The 20,000-nt window shown below is 42.3% G+C and overlaps 1 protein-coding gene across 5 annotated transcripts in view; it reads left to right on the forward strand.

Annotated features, from left to right (window-relative positions):
• The window catches only part of svep1 (sushi, von Willebrand factor type A, EGF and pentraxin domain containing 1), a 71,866-nt gene that overhangs the window by 18,590 nt on the left and 33,276 nt on the right, over positions 1-20,000 (forward strand). For 4 of the 5 annotated variants that reach the window (XM_035519958.1, XM_035519955.1, XM_035519956.1 and 1 more), the window contains exons 4-10: positions 13,412-13,570; positions 13,895-14,074; positions 14,636-14,815; positions 17,605-17,799; positions 19,387-19,505; positions 19,621-19,750; positions 19,938-20,000. The exon at positions 19,938-20,000 is cut by the window's right edge and continues 45 nt beyond it. In XM_035519958.1, coding sequence (XP_035375851.1) covers positions 13,412-13,570; positions 13,895-14,074; positions 14,636-14,815; positions 17,605-17,799; positions 19,387-19,505; positions 19,621-19,750; positions 19,938-20,000 — 1,026 coding nt within the window. Of the gene's footprint in view, positions 1-13,411; positions 13,571-13,894; positions 14,075-14,635; positions 14,816-17,604; positions 17,800-18,405; positions 19,168-19,386; positions 19,506-19,620; positions 19,751-19,937 lie in introns of those variants that run through there. The other variant, XM_035519959.1, reaches the window with a different exon arrangement.

Here is a 20,000-nt window from a genome sequence, read left to right on the forward strand (position 1 = left end):
TTGGATTTTCGCTTCTTGTTTGTGGTAATGGGCAGTTTGCTTCTTCACAGTCTTGCCAGAGAAATGACAAACATACTGAGCCAAGAATAAACTCACAATGTGGTCAGAGAAATAAACAATTAGTGCAGTAAAATTAAATCGCTATGAGAAAATGAGCATAAATGCACACAGAACCTATTGTAAAGCCAGAGAGCAGCCTGAGTAAGGCTGGGCACACTGCATACAAAGCAGAGTCTGTCACCTGAGTGATACTGGATGATGGAGGCTTGTTTTTGTTTTTGCATCTTTGTTTAAATATTTCTTTCATATTGCATTTGACTTTATACCATAGGGTTCTCTTTCTTTCCCTCTCTCTCCCTTACTGTTTCTGTAGTGCTCTATTTCTGTTCACACTCAAGTTCTCACTTTCCTTCTCACTTCTTACTGTTTCTGTAGTGCTCTATTTCTGTTCACACTCAAGTTCTCACTTTCCTTCTCACTTCTTACTGTTTCTGTAGTGCTCTATTTCTGTTCACACTCAAGTTCTCACTTTCCTTCTCACTTCTTACTGTTTCTGTAGTGCTCTATTTCTGTTCACACTCAAGTTCTCACTTTCCTTCTCACTTCTTACTGTTTCTGTAGTGCTCTATTTCTGTTCACACTCAAGTTCTCACTTTCCTTCTCACTTCTTACTGTTTCTGTAGTGCTCTATTTCTGTTCACACCCAAGTTCTCACTTTCCTTCTCACTTCTTACTGTTTCTGTAGTGCTCTATTTCTGTTCACACTCAAGTTCTCACTTTCCTTCTCACTTCTTACTGTTTCTGTAGTGCTCTATTTCTGTTCACACTCAAGTTCTCACTTTCCTTCTCACTTCTTACTATTTCTGTAGTGCTCTATTTCTGTTCACACTCAAGTTCTCACTTTCCTTCTCACTTCTTACTGTTTCTGTAGTGCTCTATTTCTGTTCACACTCAAGTTCTCACTTTCCTTCTCAGTTCTTTACTCACTCGAAACGGAGACACTAATGTGCTAACGGTCATTATGTCGGTATTTTCATTAAACACACTATCTACAAAATATCTCACAACTAATGAATTAAAGATAATGCAAAATAGTTTGGTTAATCAGTGTGTGTATTCACATAAGTCTCCCACATAGTGTTTTTACAGTAATTGCTAAGATTTATAAAAGCCATATTTACTCCCTTCTTTTGTGGTGATTACTTTCTTTTGCATTTTCCGCAATCCTTTAAGGCCAAACTAAACCGTGTTCCTTCTTGCTCATACACTCCAGCTCTAATGGCCATAACAGGCTGACTCGGTATTATCTGCAGACTTCCACGGGCCGACGTGCTGTAACCTGGACAAAGATGATCACATGTCTGGGGAGGCCCCAGGGAATGTTCCATGTTGAGTATGGAAAGGAGACAGGGAGATGGCAAGTCTGGCACTGTGGCTGTTCCACAGTCTGGCACTGTGGCTGTTCCACAGTCTGGCACTGTGGCTGTTCCACAGTCTGGCACTGTGGCTGTTCCACAGCACAGACAAGCTAGTGGAGAAAGCAAATGAGCTTGATCAGGTGATAATCATGCCATGTCATTTTCAAGTTGGTGGTAATTGTGGTTGTATTCTCTTTCTCTTTCCATCTCCTCCACTCAGATTCTTTCTCCTCTCATTCCATGCCTTGTGCATGTGCTTGTTGTGGTTTTAGTTTGAGATGCTATGAAACGCCATAAATTATAGTCAGATGTTGCCTCATGAAGAAATGGTGTCTCACTGTTCAGTTAATAGCAGAATGTTTTAGTTTGTGACAAAAGGCAGATGGAAGGGGGCCTCTGAGTGTGGAAGATGCTGGAAAAGCCCAGTGGAGACCAGGACTTCCTGTGTCTCTATACTGTCTGAGATTTGATTTACTGAAGTAGGACCTGTTCTGAGACATGTACACTGATATCTGTTGAAGTCTGTATGGTGAGTGAGGGTTGAAATAGCTGATTCTGGTTTTGGATGTACTCAGTCCTCTGTGAGTACTAATTATAAGACAATAAACGCATGGTGACAAGACAAAAGACTGATATAAAGGCTACTATTCTATTTGTTAAGGACCTCAGTAGAGGGTTTTAAAAACTGATTCCAGGTCAGATTTGAAGGATAGGAAGGAACCTCCTTAAATTCAAACTCATACCTCCCTTGTGTGCTCATGTTCAGATTTTTGTGTTATAGATAAAATCAGACCTAAGGGCTAAGCCAAGCCTGAATTCTTTATCAAAAGTGATTCTCCAAAACAAGGAATGGCCTTCAGAGTGCACTTAATGTGTTGTACGTAAGAACCAGAGTGTAGACCTGAACTGGCCTTAGGCTCCATCAGCCACTAAAGCTGCTAGCAGTCAGACAGCAGAAGTCACTCGGCTCTGTTACTCATTAAGATATTTCTATTGATTTAATTCTTGATGCTTTAATAACAGTGAGAATGGGAATCAGCAGAGAGAGTCAAAGGGTTAGAAGTTAAAGAAATAAAGGGAGGTGAAGAAAAAGAATGATGGCATATAAAGCCTCGAGTTATGTCTTTGACGTGAGATATTAATCAATTGCAGGAAGCATGTTTAAACAGAACTACATTCACTCTTCATCTTCCAGCGTGTATTTTCTCCCTTAACTAAGGATACCGTCACGGTGACGCGTGGCAGCTGTGATTGTAGGTTCAGTGTCCAGAGTCAGGGGTCACGAAGGGCTGCACCTTCATTTCCTCATAGTGTGAACTGTAAATATTTACTTCAAATTGAATGGCTTGGATTCTGCAAACAAACCCCAACATACTCATAAATCCAGCAGAAGGACATAGAGGACAACCGGCAGGAGGAATCCGGAGAATGTTAGCCGTCTGCAGAGGGGAGGCAGAAATGTTGCAAATGGGGGGGTTCAACCTCCTGTACTTGTAACGACCCCCTACCCTGTGTTTTCTCCATTTCTCGATTGTTTCCTGCCCCATGCAGGGGGCTCCAAATCAATTCTACAGTCCATGGCCTGCTGTGTGCCAGAACTCAGAATAAAGAAACTACAGATGCACTTCCTAAGAACACATGTCTCACACTGGAATAATAGTACCAATTATTCCACTCTGTACGTGTGCACCATGGTCATGGTCATTAGTTTACACAGCTTCATAAAGGAAGGCCCAGTACAGACAGACCTCTTGATCTCTGATATTACAGTTAGACTCTGTCTTACAAAGTCACACCTATGCCAGTAATCACTTTAGCAGCAGTTAGCAAAGTCAGTGTATTTATAAATTTCTATCTTGTTTCCAGGGAGTTACATAATGGTTTTTTAAGTGAATCATCTTTTCACAATATTAGGGAACTTCTGTCTGTCTCTTTCTCATTATTTCTTTCTATCTTTAATTCTTCAAATAACAGAGCACACCATATAAGGTTTGCTACACTGGGATGAGAGTTTTAGGGGTCTTCTGTCCCTCATCTTGCCTCCCTCCCCATCTCTCTCCTTTTTGTTTATTATTTATAGGACTCATCTTTTCCTCACTGTTCCCTCTTTCAATCTGTCACTCACTCTCCCCGTTTCTTTCTCACCTGCTTTACCCTCCTCTCACTAGCCCTAAAGTGAACTGGTCCCATCCCCGGGTTATTTGCGGTAGGTATGAGTTTTATATTGTGTATTTGGATCTTGACTGTGAGGCTAAGAGGAGCCAGTCTGGGCCTCCAAATCCAGAGAATAATCTGGAATAATCTTCATTCGAGAGCTTTATCCTTCCAAATGCTATGTGTCTGATGAAGCACAAAATGAATGGTTTCATGTTAAATTTTGAACATAATGAGTCATAAATCCTTCCTGCATCCAGACGTTGACATATTTATCAGCTTATGATCTTGCCAAAAGATTATAGGTTTGTTTATGACATATCTATCTTGGTTGAAGGATTTTTTCCATGCTGTAATGGGTGGCTTTTTCCAAGATATTCTTTCTGGATAGAAGACAGCTTTGTACACTGCCATTTCTGTCCACATCAGCATGATCATTCATTATTCTGAATATAACAAAAACAGATTATGTGAAGTTATATTAATTTCCTGACAGAATTCAGCACAGTTGCTGTAAATGTGTTCCACTTTTTTGAGTTTTTAGTGGCCACATAGATCTTCAGGTTTATGTGGAGACTGCACATCCCAGCCTTTGAAACTGGAATGGGAAACTTTTCTCTGCAAGACCAGGAAATGTAACCTCTGCTACAGTGGTAGACTGCCCACATAGGAAAGAGTTCCTGTTCCAGATGGCGGCGGCTGAGTGGGCTAAGTGCTCGGTGGCTGGCTGCTGCGCTCACGCAGGGTACACGCCTCTGGTCCTCTGAGGGCTCTGGCTCAGGGTCCACAGACATCTCCTCATTTTTTTAAATGGAACACATTCAACTTAAAGATATGTATCTTTCCACTGTCATTTGCACAGGAAGACAGCCAGGTGGAGTTTTTCAAATGGGCTTTTCTGGTGCTTCTGGTAAAAGTTACTGTTTAATGGGGATCTGAGAGCTTCTTCTATTTTTGATTTATTTTTTGGTCTGAGATCACCTGGGACAATATTGCACAGAGTGTGGCCCTGGGACAAGGATCCCAAATCCGAGATTGGCCCTGCTATGGGCTACCTTTGGAAGGTTCCTTTCCTTACTGTTCTCAAAGACACATGCAAAGGGGATTCCAGAGTTAGCCACATTCTCATAAAGTGTACTAATTAAAAGCTACAGAATAAGGAGCAAGGGTTTGAAACTGTGTAATCTTGTAAAGTGACTGTTACTTAGGGTCATAAATAGCGCAGCAGTGCTTACGAGAGACATGCGTGCGCAACCGTAAATTGACATGTTAAATGGCTTAGTGTGTGTCTATTACTATGCTTAAACTACAGTTTGTGTGACTGTGTAAAAGTGTTTGTGACAGTGATCCAGTAATTAGGGCAGCCAGGAGCACCAGACCGAATTTCACAAACCTCAATTCACACAAACATGTCTCTCCTTCCTTTTGTCCCTTTCTCAGCACGCACAGAAGCATCTTGTTGTCAGTGTTTGTTCCTCATAAAAGGAAGATTTACTGTATATGGGCTGTGTAAAATAACCCTTCCACCAGAAAAACAGTCCTCATGAAACTCATATTCCCTCCCTGAGTGTGACCCAGGGATCGCAGTGGACAAAGGCGCGAGAACAGTGACAGCACACACTTCTTTCCTGTTCTTATCTCTCTCTCTCTCTCTCTCTCTCTCTCTCTCTCTCTCTCTCTCTCTCTCTCTCTCTCTCACACACAAGCTTTCTTTCCTTTTCTCTGTCAGTAGTGGTGATGGGAGCCATGGGCCCCTGACCTCTGCTCCCTCTTTCACTTATCTGTGTCAGGGCCCCCCATCATTCCTGACAAATGAGGGTCATCATGACTAAACCTCAAATTCCCCACCAACATACACACAGACACACGTGCACAGACACACACGGCCACACACCCACACACTCACGCACACCCATAAACACACACACCCTACTAAAAATCTTAAAACAAAAATGCCATCCTTCTGGTGAGGGTAACGTTGCTCAAATGGCTGTTAGGCTAGTTGTGCTTGTCTCCAGCATTTAGATTGTTGGTTACATTTTATAGACTGATAACGCTTATTTATGTACTTTGAAGGGGTGTCTAAAGTGATTTCTATCCGCATGAACACACACAGCCACTTTAAAAGGTTTCTGGTTGCTCTGCCCTGCTGGGGCCATGACCTCACAACTATGCTCCTGTCAGCTGTCGAACACACTCCAGACAGACTGATTTCCAGCCCCTGTAGTTAATTTCCCCTTCGCTCAATGTCTGCCTGGACGGTAACAGATGTCATGCTAGAAGGGTCTGAAGGCTCCACTCTCTGATGGATTTACATAGTTTAGTGAGGTCACAAAGTTGTCATCATGTTCTGCATGTTATTTTGTTCTTCCTTTTCCACACTTTCTTCTCCTCCCTTTCTTGAACTCTTGAGGTTGAGCTCATTTTTCTTTCTCCATATGGTGCCAGTGTGTATGTGCATGTCTGTGAGGGTGTGGATGCGTGTGTGTGTGTGAATACATACTGTGGGTCATTCTTGTGAAGTTCAGAGCAAATTTAGAGAATGCAGGGCAACATGGAGTGTGTAATTAAGCAGTTAGGGATTGTGTTGTTCTTAGTTATGGCTGCATGGATACGGAACAAAATAGCAGCACTGTGGCTTTAGCTCACTGACTTCTCCATTATGATGTCATGGAAAATGATTACCTGCGATAGGCAAAATAACATGTGTGGGGTTTTTTTGCCATGCGCTTTGTAATTTAAGAGTGCTCACTGACTTGGTCTCTACTTGTGCTGTGTAGCAGTCTTTCATGCTATGTTTGAGCTCAGGCTCACCTGAACCTTAAATAAATAAACCTTAAGTAAATTTCAGCTGTGCACATGACTGTAATGACCAGAACAAGAAGTGGTATATACCTGTGTGTGAATGGTGGAGTCACCATCAGAAAATAAAGCCAAATCATAACCAAAACGGTAAAAACATTTACCATATAAGAGGTTTTAGATTTTGGCTAGTTATAGTTGCCTTGAGTACTTTATTTTGTGTTTCTGTTCTGCTTCTGTCCTGCCCATCCGTGTGTGTGGCTCATGGAAAGTTGATTGCATCTCCTAACTTTCACTTAGAAAGCACAACAAAATGGTGTTTCTTCCTTCTTTAATGTAAAAAGAATGTGGAGAGGTTCGGTGGAGTTCTGAGAGCCCCAGTGCTATGATTAAATTCTAGATTTAGCCTTTATCCACAGTTTATCCACATGCTTTTAGTCATATTTAGCTCTCTTCTCATCCTTTCCTAGTACTCAGGACCTCTGTAGGTTCACATACAGCATCATTTCAGGGCAGGCATTTTTGAAAATAAAATATTTTGAAAACCTCTTATTGATTCGGCGAGGTTCTACAGTAATTTATGAACTCCTAACTGAGAGTACACATGTCATCTAATAGATAGAAAAAATAGTCATGTGGCATTGGCAGCAGCACATGCTCAAGCACATAGATCACCCCGATTTATGAGATCTAATGCTGTCAGAGTGAAACAGTTCCTCGGGTCTTTGTGGGAATGAGATTGAAGTTCTATTTCCTATTCTCCACCAATCCCTGATATACCTAAGAGCATAACCACCTCATGCCCACATGCTTAAACACTATCCCCACCCCATACCTGCGTTACCTAGCAACATGCCCTCCCCTCCCTGCATTCGAAAGAGGTGCAAAAACACAAGGTGAAGTATTATAAACGTGCCATCAGCCAATAGTATTCGCTAACAGAAACTACAAACGTGCCATCAGCCAATAGTATTTGCTAACAGAAACTACAAACGTGCCATCAGCCAGTAGCATTTGCTAACAAAAACTATAAACTTGCCATCAGCCAATAGCATTCACTGAGAGAAACACCCTTGAGCCTGCTTCCAAACTGTCAAAACCACCCCCATGTCAAAACACATTGATCAAATTTTGAAGGAGACAAAACATTTGAGAATGGAAAATGATAGATTGAGCATGACATTATGATAAATTCACCAGAAATACTTTCTTTCTTTTTGTGCTTGCATGTTTCACATTTACAATTGAGAACAGGATATTTACACACTCAAAATCTTAAAATGTGCATGTCTACATTTTTCTCATGTATTTGCACCCTCAGGTTTTGGCATTAAAATGACATCATACCTGTCCCCACAACATGCCCATGTGCCTCAACAGTGTTCTCTGCTGTTTAAATGTGTTGTTTTTCATCATATACATTTTTTTTTTCATTTGAGGAGGTTTTCTAACCATTAGAAAAATAATGTACTGTATGTTGTTGTATACAAATATAATATATAATAATGCAGGATACAAATATAATCCATAGTATGGCAAAAATGTAAATAGTAATCCTTATACATTTTTTCTGTTTGCCAGATTTGGTCTTGAGCAAGAGATGAATTTGAAGTTTCTAACTATTTTAGCAAATAGACATTTTTTAAAAACTTTTTTTTAAACATCAAAACTAGTTCAAAGCTGCACCCAAGCCTCAAGGTATGTAAACTATGCGAAATGTGTGCAGCTAACACCCAAAACTGATTCAGCCGATGATAGAAGGCACCACTAGACTGCCATAGTCAACCTAAACTTTGGCAAACTAAAATGTAATGCTGACTGCCAGACACGTTGTCCTTCCACTTTGATTAGTGCATAGTGTTTTCATACATAGCTTTCTGCATTATTCATTTGTTGAAAATGTAATCGGTCACTTTTTTGAAGAATAACTGTCTAATCATCTGCCTTAGAGTGGGTTTTATGAGGTTAACAGATGGTGTAAGATTTGCAAAAATGATTGACACACCTTACAGCCAGTCACAACTGTCTTTAAGCATTACTTCATTCCCATGGGAATGACATAAAGTTTATCTCCATTCCTGTTTACACCATGGGAATAGTTTGTATTTTGTCCCCATTGTTGCTTAAATCTGCAGTGTTACCACTATCTCCGTTCCTGTGCAGTTTTCTGCTTGCCACACCTTTCTGCTGGAAGTTTGTCCCATTCTTCTTTCTGTTGGAAGTTTGTCCCATTCCTCTTGGCAGAATCATTCAAGCTCAGACAGGTTGGCTGGGGAGCATCAGTGCACAGGCATTTTCAGGACTCTCCAGAGTTGCTCTAATGGGTTCGGCTCCAGACTTTGGCTTGGCCTTTCCAGGACTTTCACAGAGTTTTACTGAAGCTACTCCTGTGTTTTCTTGATTGTATGATTTGGGTCATTGTCTTGCTGAAATATAAACCTTCACCCCAGCCTGAGATCTTGGGAACTCTGGAAAGATTTTTTAAAATCCAGGATTGCTCGATATACTTCTGCCTTCAGCTCCCCTCTTTCTTAAATTGTCTCCACATTTGTGTCGCAGAAAAACAACCCCACAGCATGAAGCTGTCACCATCATGTTTGACTGTAGTAATATGAATAGACTGTGGTAATAGCTATAGACTGTAGTAATAGTATTAATGAGGTGATGCTCCGTGTCTGGTTTCTTCCAAACACACTGGGTATTGTGTCCAAATAGTTAAATTGTCATTTCATCAGACTAAATGATGTTGCTCATGATCTGAGAGTTGTACAGGCACCTAATGGCAAACTTCAAGCAGGCTCCAGTTTGCCCTTTAGTGAAGAATGGTGTCTGTCTGGCCAATATACCATATAGACCATATTAGTGGATTGCTGCACTGATGTCTTTCTGTAAGGTTAAGCTCACAAAGGAACTCTGGATGTCAGTCATAGTGACCACTGGGTTCTTGTTTACCTATTTGACCAAGAACTCCCATCCCCAATTTCTGAATTTGGCTGGGCAGCCAGAGAAAGGAAGACTTTTGTTGGTCCCAAACCTTTTCCATTTGAGATTAATGGAGGCTACCATGTTCTTGAGCAGTTTCAATGCTGCAAAAATTTTCTTGTATCCCTTCTGAGATCTAGGTGTTGACACAGTCCCATCTAACAGGTCTGTGGACAAGTCTCTCGACTTCATGACTTTATTTTCCCTGTGACATATACTATCAACTGTGAGATATTATAGACAGGTAAGGGCCTTATCTAATTATGTCCAATGAATTAAATTATGCACTAGTAGGCTCCAATTAAGCTGCATTTTCAATATTATCCATAAAAGAAGGATGCACTGGACTGAACAGCGAGTGACATCAAAAAGCCTGAATACTTATGCAAGTGCTATATTTTAGTCTTTCAATGAAAAACATGACAGACAGTAGTGTGTTGGAACTCCTTTGGCCTTGAGAACCACAGGAATTTGTTGTGCTATAGATTCTACTAGTCGTTGAAATCATTCCACAGGAATCTTGGCTCATGCAAACAGGATTGCTTCTCACAGATGCTGTAAATTAGGTGTTCTGAACAGCATCTTCTACCTGGTCTCAGAGATGCTCTATAGGAGTATGATCTGGGGACTGTGAAGGTCAGGGAAACTCACTGTCATGTTCCTGGAACCAGTCCATGACTATATGACCCTTATGGCATGGCGCATTGTCCTGCTGAAAGTATCCTTCTGCAATAGGGTATACAGCTGCCATGAAGGGATGAACTTGGTCGGCCACAGGTACCTGAGGAGCCAGGGTGTGCCATGAAAACATTCCCCACACCATTACTCCACCTCCACCAGCCTGAACTGTTGACACCTGACAGGAAGGGCTTATCGCCTCCTACTGCTTGCACCAAATTCTGAATTCACATGATGCAACAGAAATCTGGATTCATCTGATGAGATAATGTTCTTCTGCTTCTCAATGATCCAACTGAGGATTTTCTACTCTTTGTGTCACTGGAGTCTTCCCTTTCTGTTTCCCTTAGGCTGCAATGGCACTCAAACTGGTTGTCTGCTGTTATAGCCCATCCTTGCTATGGAACATTGTATAGTGTGTGTGTGTGTGTGTGTAAAGAGAAAAGCCTGTGATTTTTCTGTTGTAAGCTTGTGTGCGCAAGTACGTCTGTCCGTGTGCACTGGCTAGCGCACTCGTGAATCTGTGCTCTGGGCTCCACTCTGCATGTTCCCACCATTTTCATATCATGTCTGGGTCCTGACCGTGGTTGGAGCCGTGCAAGGACGGTCATAATTAGTGCTCCCTGGCCAGGACGCCTGTGAGCAGGGCCAGAGGGAGGCCAAGGGGAGATGCCTTGTTCTGGCCTCGTATGTGTGTAATGAAGTGTGGCGGCACTGTGAAGTCATGCCATAAGGTTGCGTAAAACCAAGGACATCTGGGAGAAGATGGACTAAAGCATTCTCGCAGGTCATAAGGGGACTGTACCACGAGCATGTAAAGGCATGTCAGAAAAAACATTGCCCCCTTCATGAAGTACAGGCCTTCTAGTAGGGCTCAGCTTTTAAAACAGTCATTGGAGTTTTCCAACTGAATAAAGCCCCTGAACGTTCACTTAGAGGCCACTGCAGCACTAGTTTGTACTGCTCTGTTTCCACTGTGGGCCAGAAATGGGTGTATTTTAGTCCCGTGACTGCCCCGGTTCAGTACGCTCATTGTTTCTCATTCAGTTGTGGATAAAAGGAGTAAAAGCAGATTTGAAGTTCATTACTTATGTAACCAGCTGCTGGCCGGCAGTGATTTAAATGATTGTTAACACTACTGATACTGTAAAAGACTGATCTGTGACTTGCATTCTCTTCTAGAGTCATTATCATATCCATACAAACGAAACATGCAACTACTCTTAGATCAAGACCAAAATGGAGATTCATGTTTTCTGACCTGAAATGTTTAGGAATTACAGTAACACTGATCTTTAGTAATGGAGAGCCTTTTCTAACATTGGTAGCTAAGTGTGTCATTACTTCAGGTTTCTCTATCCAGCAGTTCCAGCATAAAATTTGCTATGTCTAAAAGGCTAGAGTAGCCTAAGGACAGATGAGATATGGAGTTCTCAGTAAGGACATATATTTAGCATCTTGTTCATGTATTCAGTTTTATAATCACTCTCGCATGCCTTTGCATTTGTCCTGAATGTTTTGGCTGTTTTTTATGACCAGGTCCGTCTGCAAATGCAAATCTTCTTTTTTTCCTAGCAGGGCTTTCCTCTGTATATAAAGGTCTAAATTTACAATGTTCATGGATGTGGGGAGTCTCCTAAATCTCTGCAGCATAAAATGTATCTCACTCTAATGTTTTTCATATAGTTTCTCAATGAAGTTGTCATAAAGAGACACTATGTTCTCCATTCTTTTTAATTGTTTTTTACATTTAATTTTTATCTTTTGCCTTTTTATGGAGTCATTCGTCATGCATCTCGCTGTCTCTCACTCTGTCAGCACTCCATCCTTCCCATCCCACCCTGCCTCCATCTGTCTGTTTTTCACTCACATGCCTTTTTTTTCATTGTTTGTCTCTTCTTCTGGCTGACTGTCTGTCTGTCACTCATGCACTTCTTTCTCATCTGTCTGTCTCTCTTTCCTTGTAGAATAGGCAGCTCCCAATCATCTATCTTTCTCTGTCTTTCTTTGCCCCTTTGTGCTGTCCATCTCTCTCTCTCTCTCTCTCTCTCTCTCTCTCTCTCTCTCTCTCTCTCTCTCTCTCTCTCCCTCTCATTCTTTCTCTCTGTCTCTCTCTCTCTCTCCTTCCTTGGTCAGTACCCACTGCTGACTGCCAGCCTTTTAAAACCAGCATCCAACCATCAAAACTCAACCTGACACACTGTTTCCTTTGTTTCATAACCAGTGAAATATTATTCACATTAAAAATAAGTAGCTTTCCTGTAGACCCCTTAAACTGAAACAGAGGGGGGAGGCTGAGGGGACGACGTTTACATTCAGCTTCACAAGCACCTTACGTAACCCCAGGAACAAGACCAAGATTGTCTGAGTGACCTTTCTGCTCAACCAGTTGCAATACAATCAGTGAGATCCAGAAATGATTGGAATCTGTTTGCTGTGAGTTTGTTTGGAGCTGGCAAAGTGGCAGCTAACTTGATGGAAGAGTGGGTGGGTATGACTCTTCCACTGTTTATGTGGGGAGAGAGCATGTTGGCACAGAGATGCATTACCTCCGCGCTTCATCATAGAAAGAACAAGAAGGAGAGTAAGCGATGGGAGAACTTTGCATTTGGAAATGATGCTGGAAATAAACAACTAGGCGCTCCATATGAGCACTTAGTTTCATCCTGCACTGAATGGATCTTTAGTCCAAGTCATTTGGTCCAGCCAATGTTTCCTGCACTTTGACTGGATTACCATGTCTCGACATATGGTACAGTGAGACCATTGATAATGACTGTCTGGGTTTTTTATATGCATTTATGAAAAATGTCTTTGATATTTTCACAGATGAACAGAAATTAAGGGAATTTTACAAAAGAGGGTAAACTCTTGGTCATTTATGCAGTGATTCCTACTAAACAAACCTTCAGCAATGCAAATCTTCAGTAAACCTTGAAAATGTTGGGGATTTAGCTGCTGTTTCCAAATGATACAGATTGACTTATGTTAGACACATTAAAGTTTACTATAGTATTGCATCACAATCATGACCTCAGATTATCATCTTACAAATGTTCATTCCTGTCCCACCCATTCATCTGGCCTTTCTGTCCCCCTTTTTAACAGCCTTCCTGTCTCAGATGTATAGCTCACTCATTGTCACTGTAACATCTTTAGCAGTTTTTTCATCTCCTTTGTTTGATTTTTTTTAGTTTTTAACGTACTGGAATTTAGGATACTGAAATAATAGCAGCAGTGGCATTACTGAAATAATGTCAACAGTTCCAGTGCTCTTGGATTTTGTTCTCATAACTTATGGAAATACATTGTTTTAGAGTATCATGGATGATCTTCTAATTCTCTCTCTCTCTCTCTCTCTTCTACCCTCTCCCCAGCATGCCCATCGGGTACATACAAGCCTGAGGCAGTGCCGGGCGGTGTGGGGACATGTCAGTCCTGCCCTGACCCCCAGCACACCTCCAGACCCGGCAGCACTGCCCTATCTGACTGTGTGTGTAAGGATGGCTACAGACTGCACAACCACACCTGTCAAGGTACACACTTTGTGGGTGGTGAAGTGCTGATTCTTTATTGGTTGGGATGTTTTTTAAAAATTGCTTTAATGATTTCTTTCAGGGGTACGTAAACGGACTCCTTTAAAACTTTTTATTTATGTGTATTTACTGTGGAGTTATTATACATAGTGTCTGTGTATATATCAGTAATTTTCATGTATTTGCATATTTGTAATTCATGTATTTAATCCTGATTGTTCATCTTTCTGTTTCTCACTGTCTCTCCCTGACTCTCTCTGGATTATCTCTGTCTCCCTGTTTCTCTAATTCTCTTGCTCTCTCGCTCTCTCACTCACTCTGTAGCGGTGGTGTGTTCAGTTCTCTCTCCTCCAGAGCATGGCTTCTTCATCCAGAGTGTGTGTAATAACCAGTATAACTCAGCGTGTGGTGTACGCTGTTTGCCAGGCTTTGAGCTGCAGAGAAGCAGCATTAGACTGTGTCAAGCAAATGGCACCTGGTCTGGAGCTCCGCCCATCTGCACAGGTGAGACATGCAGTTTAACACACTGCCCACTACACTGCCTACCCACTGACCTACCTGATTACTGATTCCTCTCAGATCTTCTCTCATCCTTGCTCACTCCCAGACGGAGAACGTTTTACGAAGGCTTGTAGCTCCCCGTTTATCTCAGCAACTGTAGAAAGTATATTGTATAACAGCACCTTCCCCAGCAGATTCTCACTGCTGGATTTGTGTGTGTGTGTGTGTGTGTGTGTGTGTGTGTGTGTGTGTGTGTGTGTGTGTGTGTGTGTGTGTGTGTGTGTGTGTGTCATATACTATATAGAACCATAAACTCAGTCTCCCACTAGTTCTAAAAGCTCAGTCTATGCAAGAATATTATTCTGAGATATAATTAATTCACACATCTTCAAACCTTACTCTTACTAGCTACCTTTACTGCTTTCTCATTTTCTCATTGTCTCTCATTTTCTGTTTGTATCTATATCCCTCCCTCACGGTCTATCTTTAGTGAAGTCCTGTATTGTTCTCTCTCCTCTGTGTGGTTTGTTTGAGTTTGATGGTGCATGTGCATTTTTTCTGCAGCGCGCTCCTGCCCAGTACTTTCGCCTCCACCACATGGCAAACTGAATTGCAGTGAAGGCGGCTCCCCCTACAGGCTGGAGTGTGCAGTGCACTGTCAGCAGGGCTACAGGATAGAGGGCCAAGCCAAACTCACCTGCTTGTCAAGCTCACAGTGGAGCAGCCCTCCACCTCGGTGTGTGGGTAAGCTAACACCTGTGCGTGCGTGTGTGTGTGTGTGTGTGTGTGTGTGTGTGTGAGTGTGTGTGTGTGTGTGTGTGTGTGTGTGTTAGCCTTCACCAATACTGCATCCTGAGTCACATAGTCAGGTAGCCAGAGGATCCTTTGCATCACCAAATTGGAAAAAGCTCTTAATTTAGGGAGAAGACAAGCTCTGCTGATTCAATTCCATGGAACAACTGAGGGATAAATACAACTGAAGAGTAAAGATGAGGCAGGATTTTAGCTGTTGGTCTTGTACTATACAACAGGATCCAGAATGAAAGTGCATCATATCCAGATGTCTTTGCAAAAGCAGGAACATTTCAGTGAGCTTGTGGGAAGGGGAGGGGTCTGTATGTTTTTGTTGCACTCTCTCTCACCCCCTTCTGTCCTTCTTTCTCTGTCAGACATACGTGTCTCCTCACTCACCTTTATGTTTAAACAAGCTGCAGTTTAACCACAACACAGTACAATACAAATCATACAGAGGGTCTTATTTAACTGCTTATGTATATACTGCATGGGTGATTATGTTTCAGCTGGCAACAAGTTATCTAAGCATAACTGATGCATTGAGTGGCTTCTCATTTGTTAAACAACTATGTCGAAAGACACATCCTGTGGTGGTGAAAAAGATGTCCATCTGTTTCAGAAGGGTCAAATTATGGGCATGAATCAAGCAGAGAAAACATTTAAGGAGATTGCTGAAACTACTAAAATCGGGTTAAGAACTGTCCAACGCGTTATTAAAAAGTGGAAGGACAGTGGGGAAACATCATCTTCGAGGAAGGAAATCGGCGATCTGCGATCACGTAACTGAATGGTGAAATCAAATCGTAGAAAAATAACAGTAGAACTCAGGGATATGTTTAATAGTGAAAGTACGAGCATTTACACACACACAATGTGAAAGGAATACAAGGGATTGGGACTAAATGGCTGTGTAGCCTTAAGAAAACCACTTGTCAGTAAGGCTAACAGCTTCAATTTGCTAGGGAGCATAAAGATTGGACTCTGGAGCAATGGAAGAAGGTCATGTGGTCTGATGAGTCCAGATTTACCCTGTTCCAAAGTGATGGATGCATCAGGGGAAGAAGAGAGGTGGCTGAAGTGATGCACCCATCATGCCTCGTGCCTACTGTACAAACCTGTGGGGGCAGTGCTATGATCTGGGGTTGCTGCAGTTCATCAGGTCTAGGTTCAGCAATGTTATGTGCCCAAAGAATGAGGTCAGCTGACTACCTGAATATACTGAATGATCAGGTTATTCCATCAATGGATTTTTTCTTCCCTGATGGCACAGGCATATTCCAAGATGATAATGCCAGGATTCATCGGGTTCAAATTGTGAAAGAGTGGTTCAGTCAGCATGAGATATCATTTTCACACATGGATTAGCCACCACAGAATCCAGACCTGAACCCCATTGAGAATCTTTGGGATGTGCTGGAGAAGACTTTGCACAGTGGTCCAAACCATCATAAATACAAGATCTTGGAAAAATGAATAAATGTTGTGACATTGCAGAAGCTTGTGGAAACGATGCTACATCGAATGCGTGCCGTAATCAAAGCTATATATATATACACACACACACACACACACACACACACACACACACACACACACACACACACACACACACACACATACACACAAACACACACACAAACACACACACATACACTTAAACAAATACAAAAAGCTGCCCACTTCATTACTTCAAGAAGAGATATTACTTTAAGGAGTCAACATGCGCAAGCACACACACACACACACACACACACACACACAGAGAGTAAGGGCTTGTCTGCAACTCTGTGGCTGGCTCATGACTCACTGCTCTCCGTTTAAGCTTTTAGACGTCTGCTGACCCAGCCAAACCTCTCTGCTTTTTATCGCTTTCCATCTCTCTCACTCCCTCTGTCTATGACTCTCTCTCTCACTTTCTGATGGAGGTAGTGAATGTGTTTGTGTGCACGTCATCCTGGTCCCACTCCAGATGTCGCTACGCCGCTGGTGGCCAGCACTGTGGTTACCATTGTTTGTTCTTCTATCTTTGGACCTCTGTCTGTCTGACCAAAGAGCACCAACAGCTCTGGAGGGTTTCGGTGTTAGCATATCAGCATTTCAGTTGTGTGTTTCGTGTTTGCACTGTCGTTTTCTGTCTCCTGGTACTGCACCGTCTGTCCACTAAAGCCGTGGCCAAGCCAGCACAGCTTGAGCCAGGGAGTGAGTTTGTTCTGGGTGAAAGGCTGTATGCGTGTGTGTGAGAGAATGTGAGAAAGCGAGAGAGAGACAGTTCTAGCACTGTGTCCAGGAATGCAGAAACCCCATGTTTCTGTAATAGTGATGTGGTAAAATGCTGTACTTAGATTTCCCTTCTGAGGACATACTTTTTCTCTCTCCCTCACTCACTCTCAACTTAATGTTATGGAAACTATTTCTTCAGCTGTAGTCTGTTAAGTGGCTAATCATATTCAGCATGATATTTTAGATGTTTTTGCCATGGCAATGTTACAAATGCTTAGCATTTATAGGTTATGCCAAAGCACTGTGTCTATGCATTTTTGATTATATATGATTATATATATATATATATATATATATATATATATATATATATATATATATATATATATATAATGAAGTTGGGGTGGAGTAATCTTGTCTGTCTTCAAGACCATCTCTCTCTCTCTGTATGTCTCTCTCTCTCTGTATGTCTCTCTCTCTCTCTCTCCCCTCTCACTCTCCTGGTTGCTCTCCTTTAGAGGTGCGCTGTCCCCGAATCGTAACCTTTAAACATGTCCGCCTGATGCCACCTGTCTGTGGAGAAAGAGCAGTGCGGAGTGGAGCCATCTGCCGATTATCCTGTCGTCACGGCTACCGTCTCATGGGTAATCCAGAGGTGCGATGCTTGCCTTCTGGAGACTGGAATAACGATTTGCATAAAGCCACCTGTGCAGGTAAGTACTGTTTGCTTGTGTGCGTGTGCCTGTGTGCACACTTAGCTGATAGTGCTCTCTTTGATCTTGCTCTTTGTGGTAGTGGCATGGTGCATGTCAGGCCTGCAGATGGAACGCTTGGTGCAGCAGGTGGTCTGCTGTTACTGCGTTGACACCCAACTGAACTTTCCCTTTAATACTCATCAGGCTTTAGTTTAAACTCACCAGACATGATGTGTGAAAACCTCAGAGATTCCAGCATTAACCAGCGTGCTTGGTTGAAGAGTGTCTGGAAGCTGAGTCGCCGTTTTAAAGCTGTAACTTATGGAAGAGCAGCAGTTAGTTCTGCTTTTAATCAGTGAGTTGCCCTTTCTATGTCCTCATTCATCTGTTGGAGCAGTGGCATAGTGGAAGGGGGACTCTTCATGTCCCAGGTAAGAAAGCAGTGTGCATGAGTATGCATATCAGTGAAAGGGTGCGTATGTGTGTAGTGGGAATGGGTGTGTGTGTGTGTCTATCTATGTGTATGCCACACATTTCTTTCTTTCTGGAAAGGGGACTCTTTCATCAGCGTATCTTTGGTTGTGTGTGTGTGTGTGTGTGTGTGTGTGTGTGTGTGCGCGCGCATGCACATATGTATCAGTGTCTGTCAGCGTGTGCCATGTCACGGGTCTGTGTGTTCTCATTTCCTCTTGTGCATATATTTGAGAATTAGTGCAGGAATACTGGCCCCATGTTCTGACTGCCAGCCAGACTGATTCATAAAGACTATTACTCTAACCCACAACTATTTGTTTGGCCTGTGAAGAAAACACAGACTGCTTGATTAAACCTCTGATGCTTGTGGGCCTGTACCAGTGACTAATAAACGGAGCAAGCAAGCTACTTTTCCCTTCCCACTTCATTCCCTTAGCACAGACTAAACATGCTAATCAATTACTGCATATTACTGCATAATCAATGGCTTACTCTTCGATGGCTATGTGCTGTTTGTTCTTAGGTAATATAGAGGTAATGAGATCCTAAAATGAAGGTCACAAGAGGTCACAACATCCATACAAGAGGAAGCCTGTAAATTTTGGTTGTTATTGTGCTCTTATGTATGTCCTTTGTAAAAAAAAAAAAAAAAAAAAAGTTCCAGAATAATTTTTTTATCCACATGCTAATGAATGTTTTTATGTGAACAGTAAGCATGTGAGTCCAGGTCAGTGTTATGAAACACATGGGCTCTGGGGCACTTCATGTACGAGCAGCTCCAAAACAACTTGTACCTGTAAAGGACTGAACCAAGAACCACTGGATGGTGCCGTGTCATACGTGATCTGTATAACTACATACGGATCAGATGTGGTATGAGATCAGAGTGTGGGGATTTGAGTTATGCATTAGGTAATGCTGCATGTCATGTCTGAATCTCATTCAGATCACTAATCAGTAACAGAACCAGTTGGCAGGGCACCATGTCTTTGAAGTCTTACGTAAAGTTTTATATAATAAGTTATAACGCTGCCCATGCAGTGATAACAGGTTGCTGACATCACGTCTCCCAGGTCATTTGTTCATTTCATTTTTAAATGATGTCACTGTTTTTCTTCATAACACTCACAGATGCAGAGCCTCCATGGATTGAATGCCCTGGGAACATCATCATGGAAACAGACAAACATCAGGGGTCATCTAATATCACGCTGGGTGCACCAATACTGGGTGACAATTCCGGAGAGGAGGTAAGCTTTGCTCGTCTTTTCATTTCTTGTCTTTATTTGAATATCTGAAAATTGTGAGTAATGGGTCCTTTATTGGAACTGCCTATGACAGAGTGTGTCCTATTTGCTTCTTCAGGTGTCTGTCCAGGTGATGCCTGTTCTGAACCCAACCCAGCCTTTCCCCATCGGTACAGAGCTCATCACCTACACAGCCACTGACCATGCTGGAAACCAGGCCAACTGCTCCTTCACTGTCACCGTCATCGGTGTGTCACGTTCTTCTTCGTCTTCTTTACAGAGTCTGGGAATAAGCCACCCGCACTATTGTTCTTCAGGAACGACATCCTGTGTGCAGAATGCACAGTGTGACAGAACTACCTTTAGTTGGTCTTCTTATTTTAGGGCATGTTGCCTTATTTAGTCTGAATTCTAACAGCATTTCTTTGTCGTCAGATACGGAGCCTCCGTTGATTGACAGGTGTCGGTCTCCACCCACGGTCCAGGCCACAGACAGAG

The sequence above is a fragment of the Electrophorus electricus genome, chromosome 19 (assembly GCF_013358815.1).
Source record: "Electrophorus electricus isolate fEleEle1 chromosome 19, fEleEle1.pri, whole genome shotgun sequence".
Classification (NCBI taxonomy): Eukaryota; Metazoa; Chordata; class Actinopteri; order Gymnotiformes; family Gymnotidae; genus Electrophorus; species Electrophorus electricus.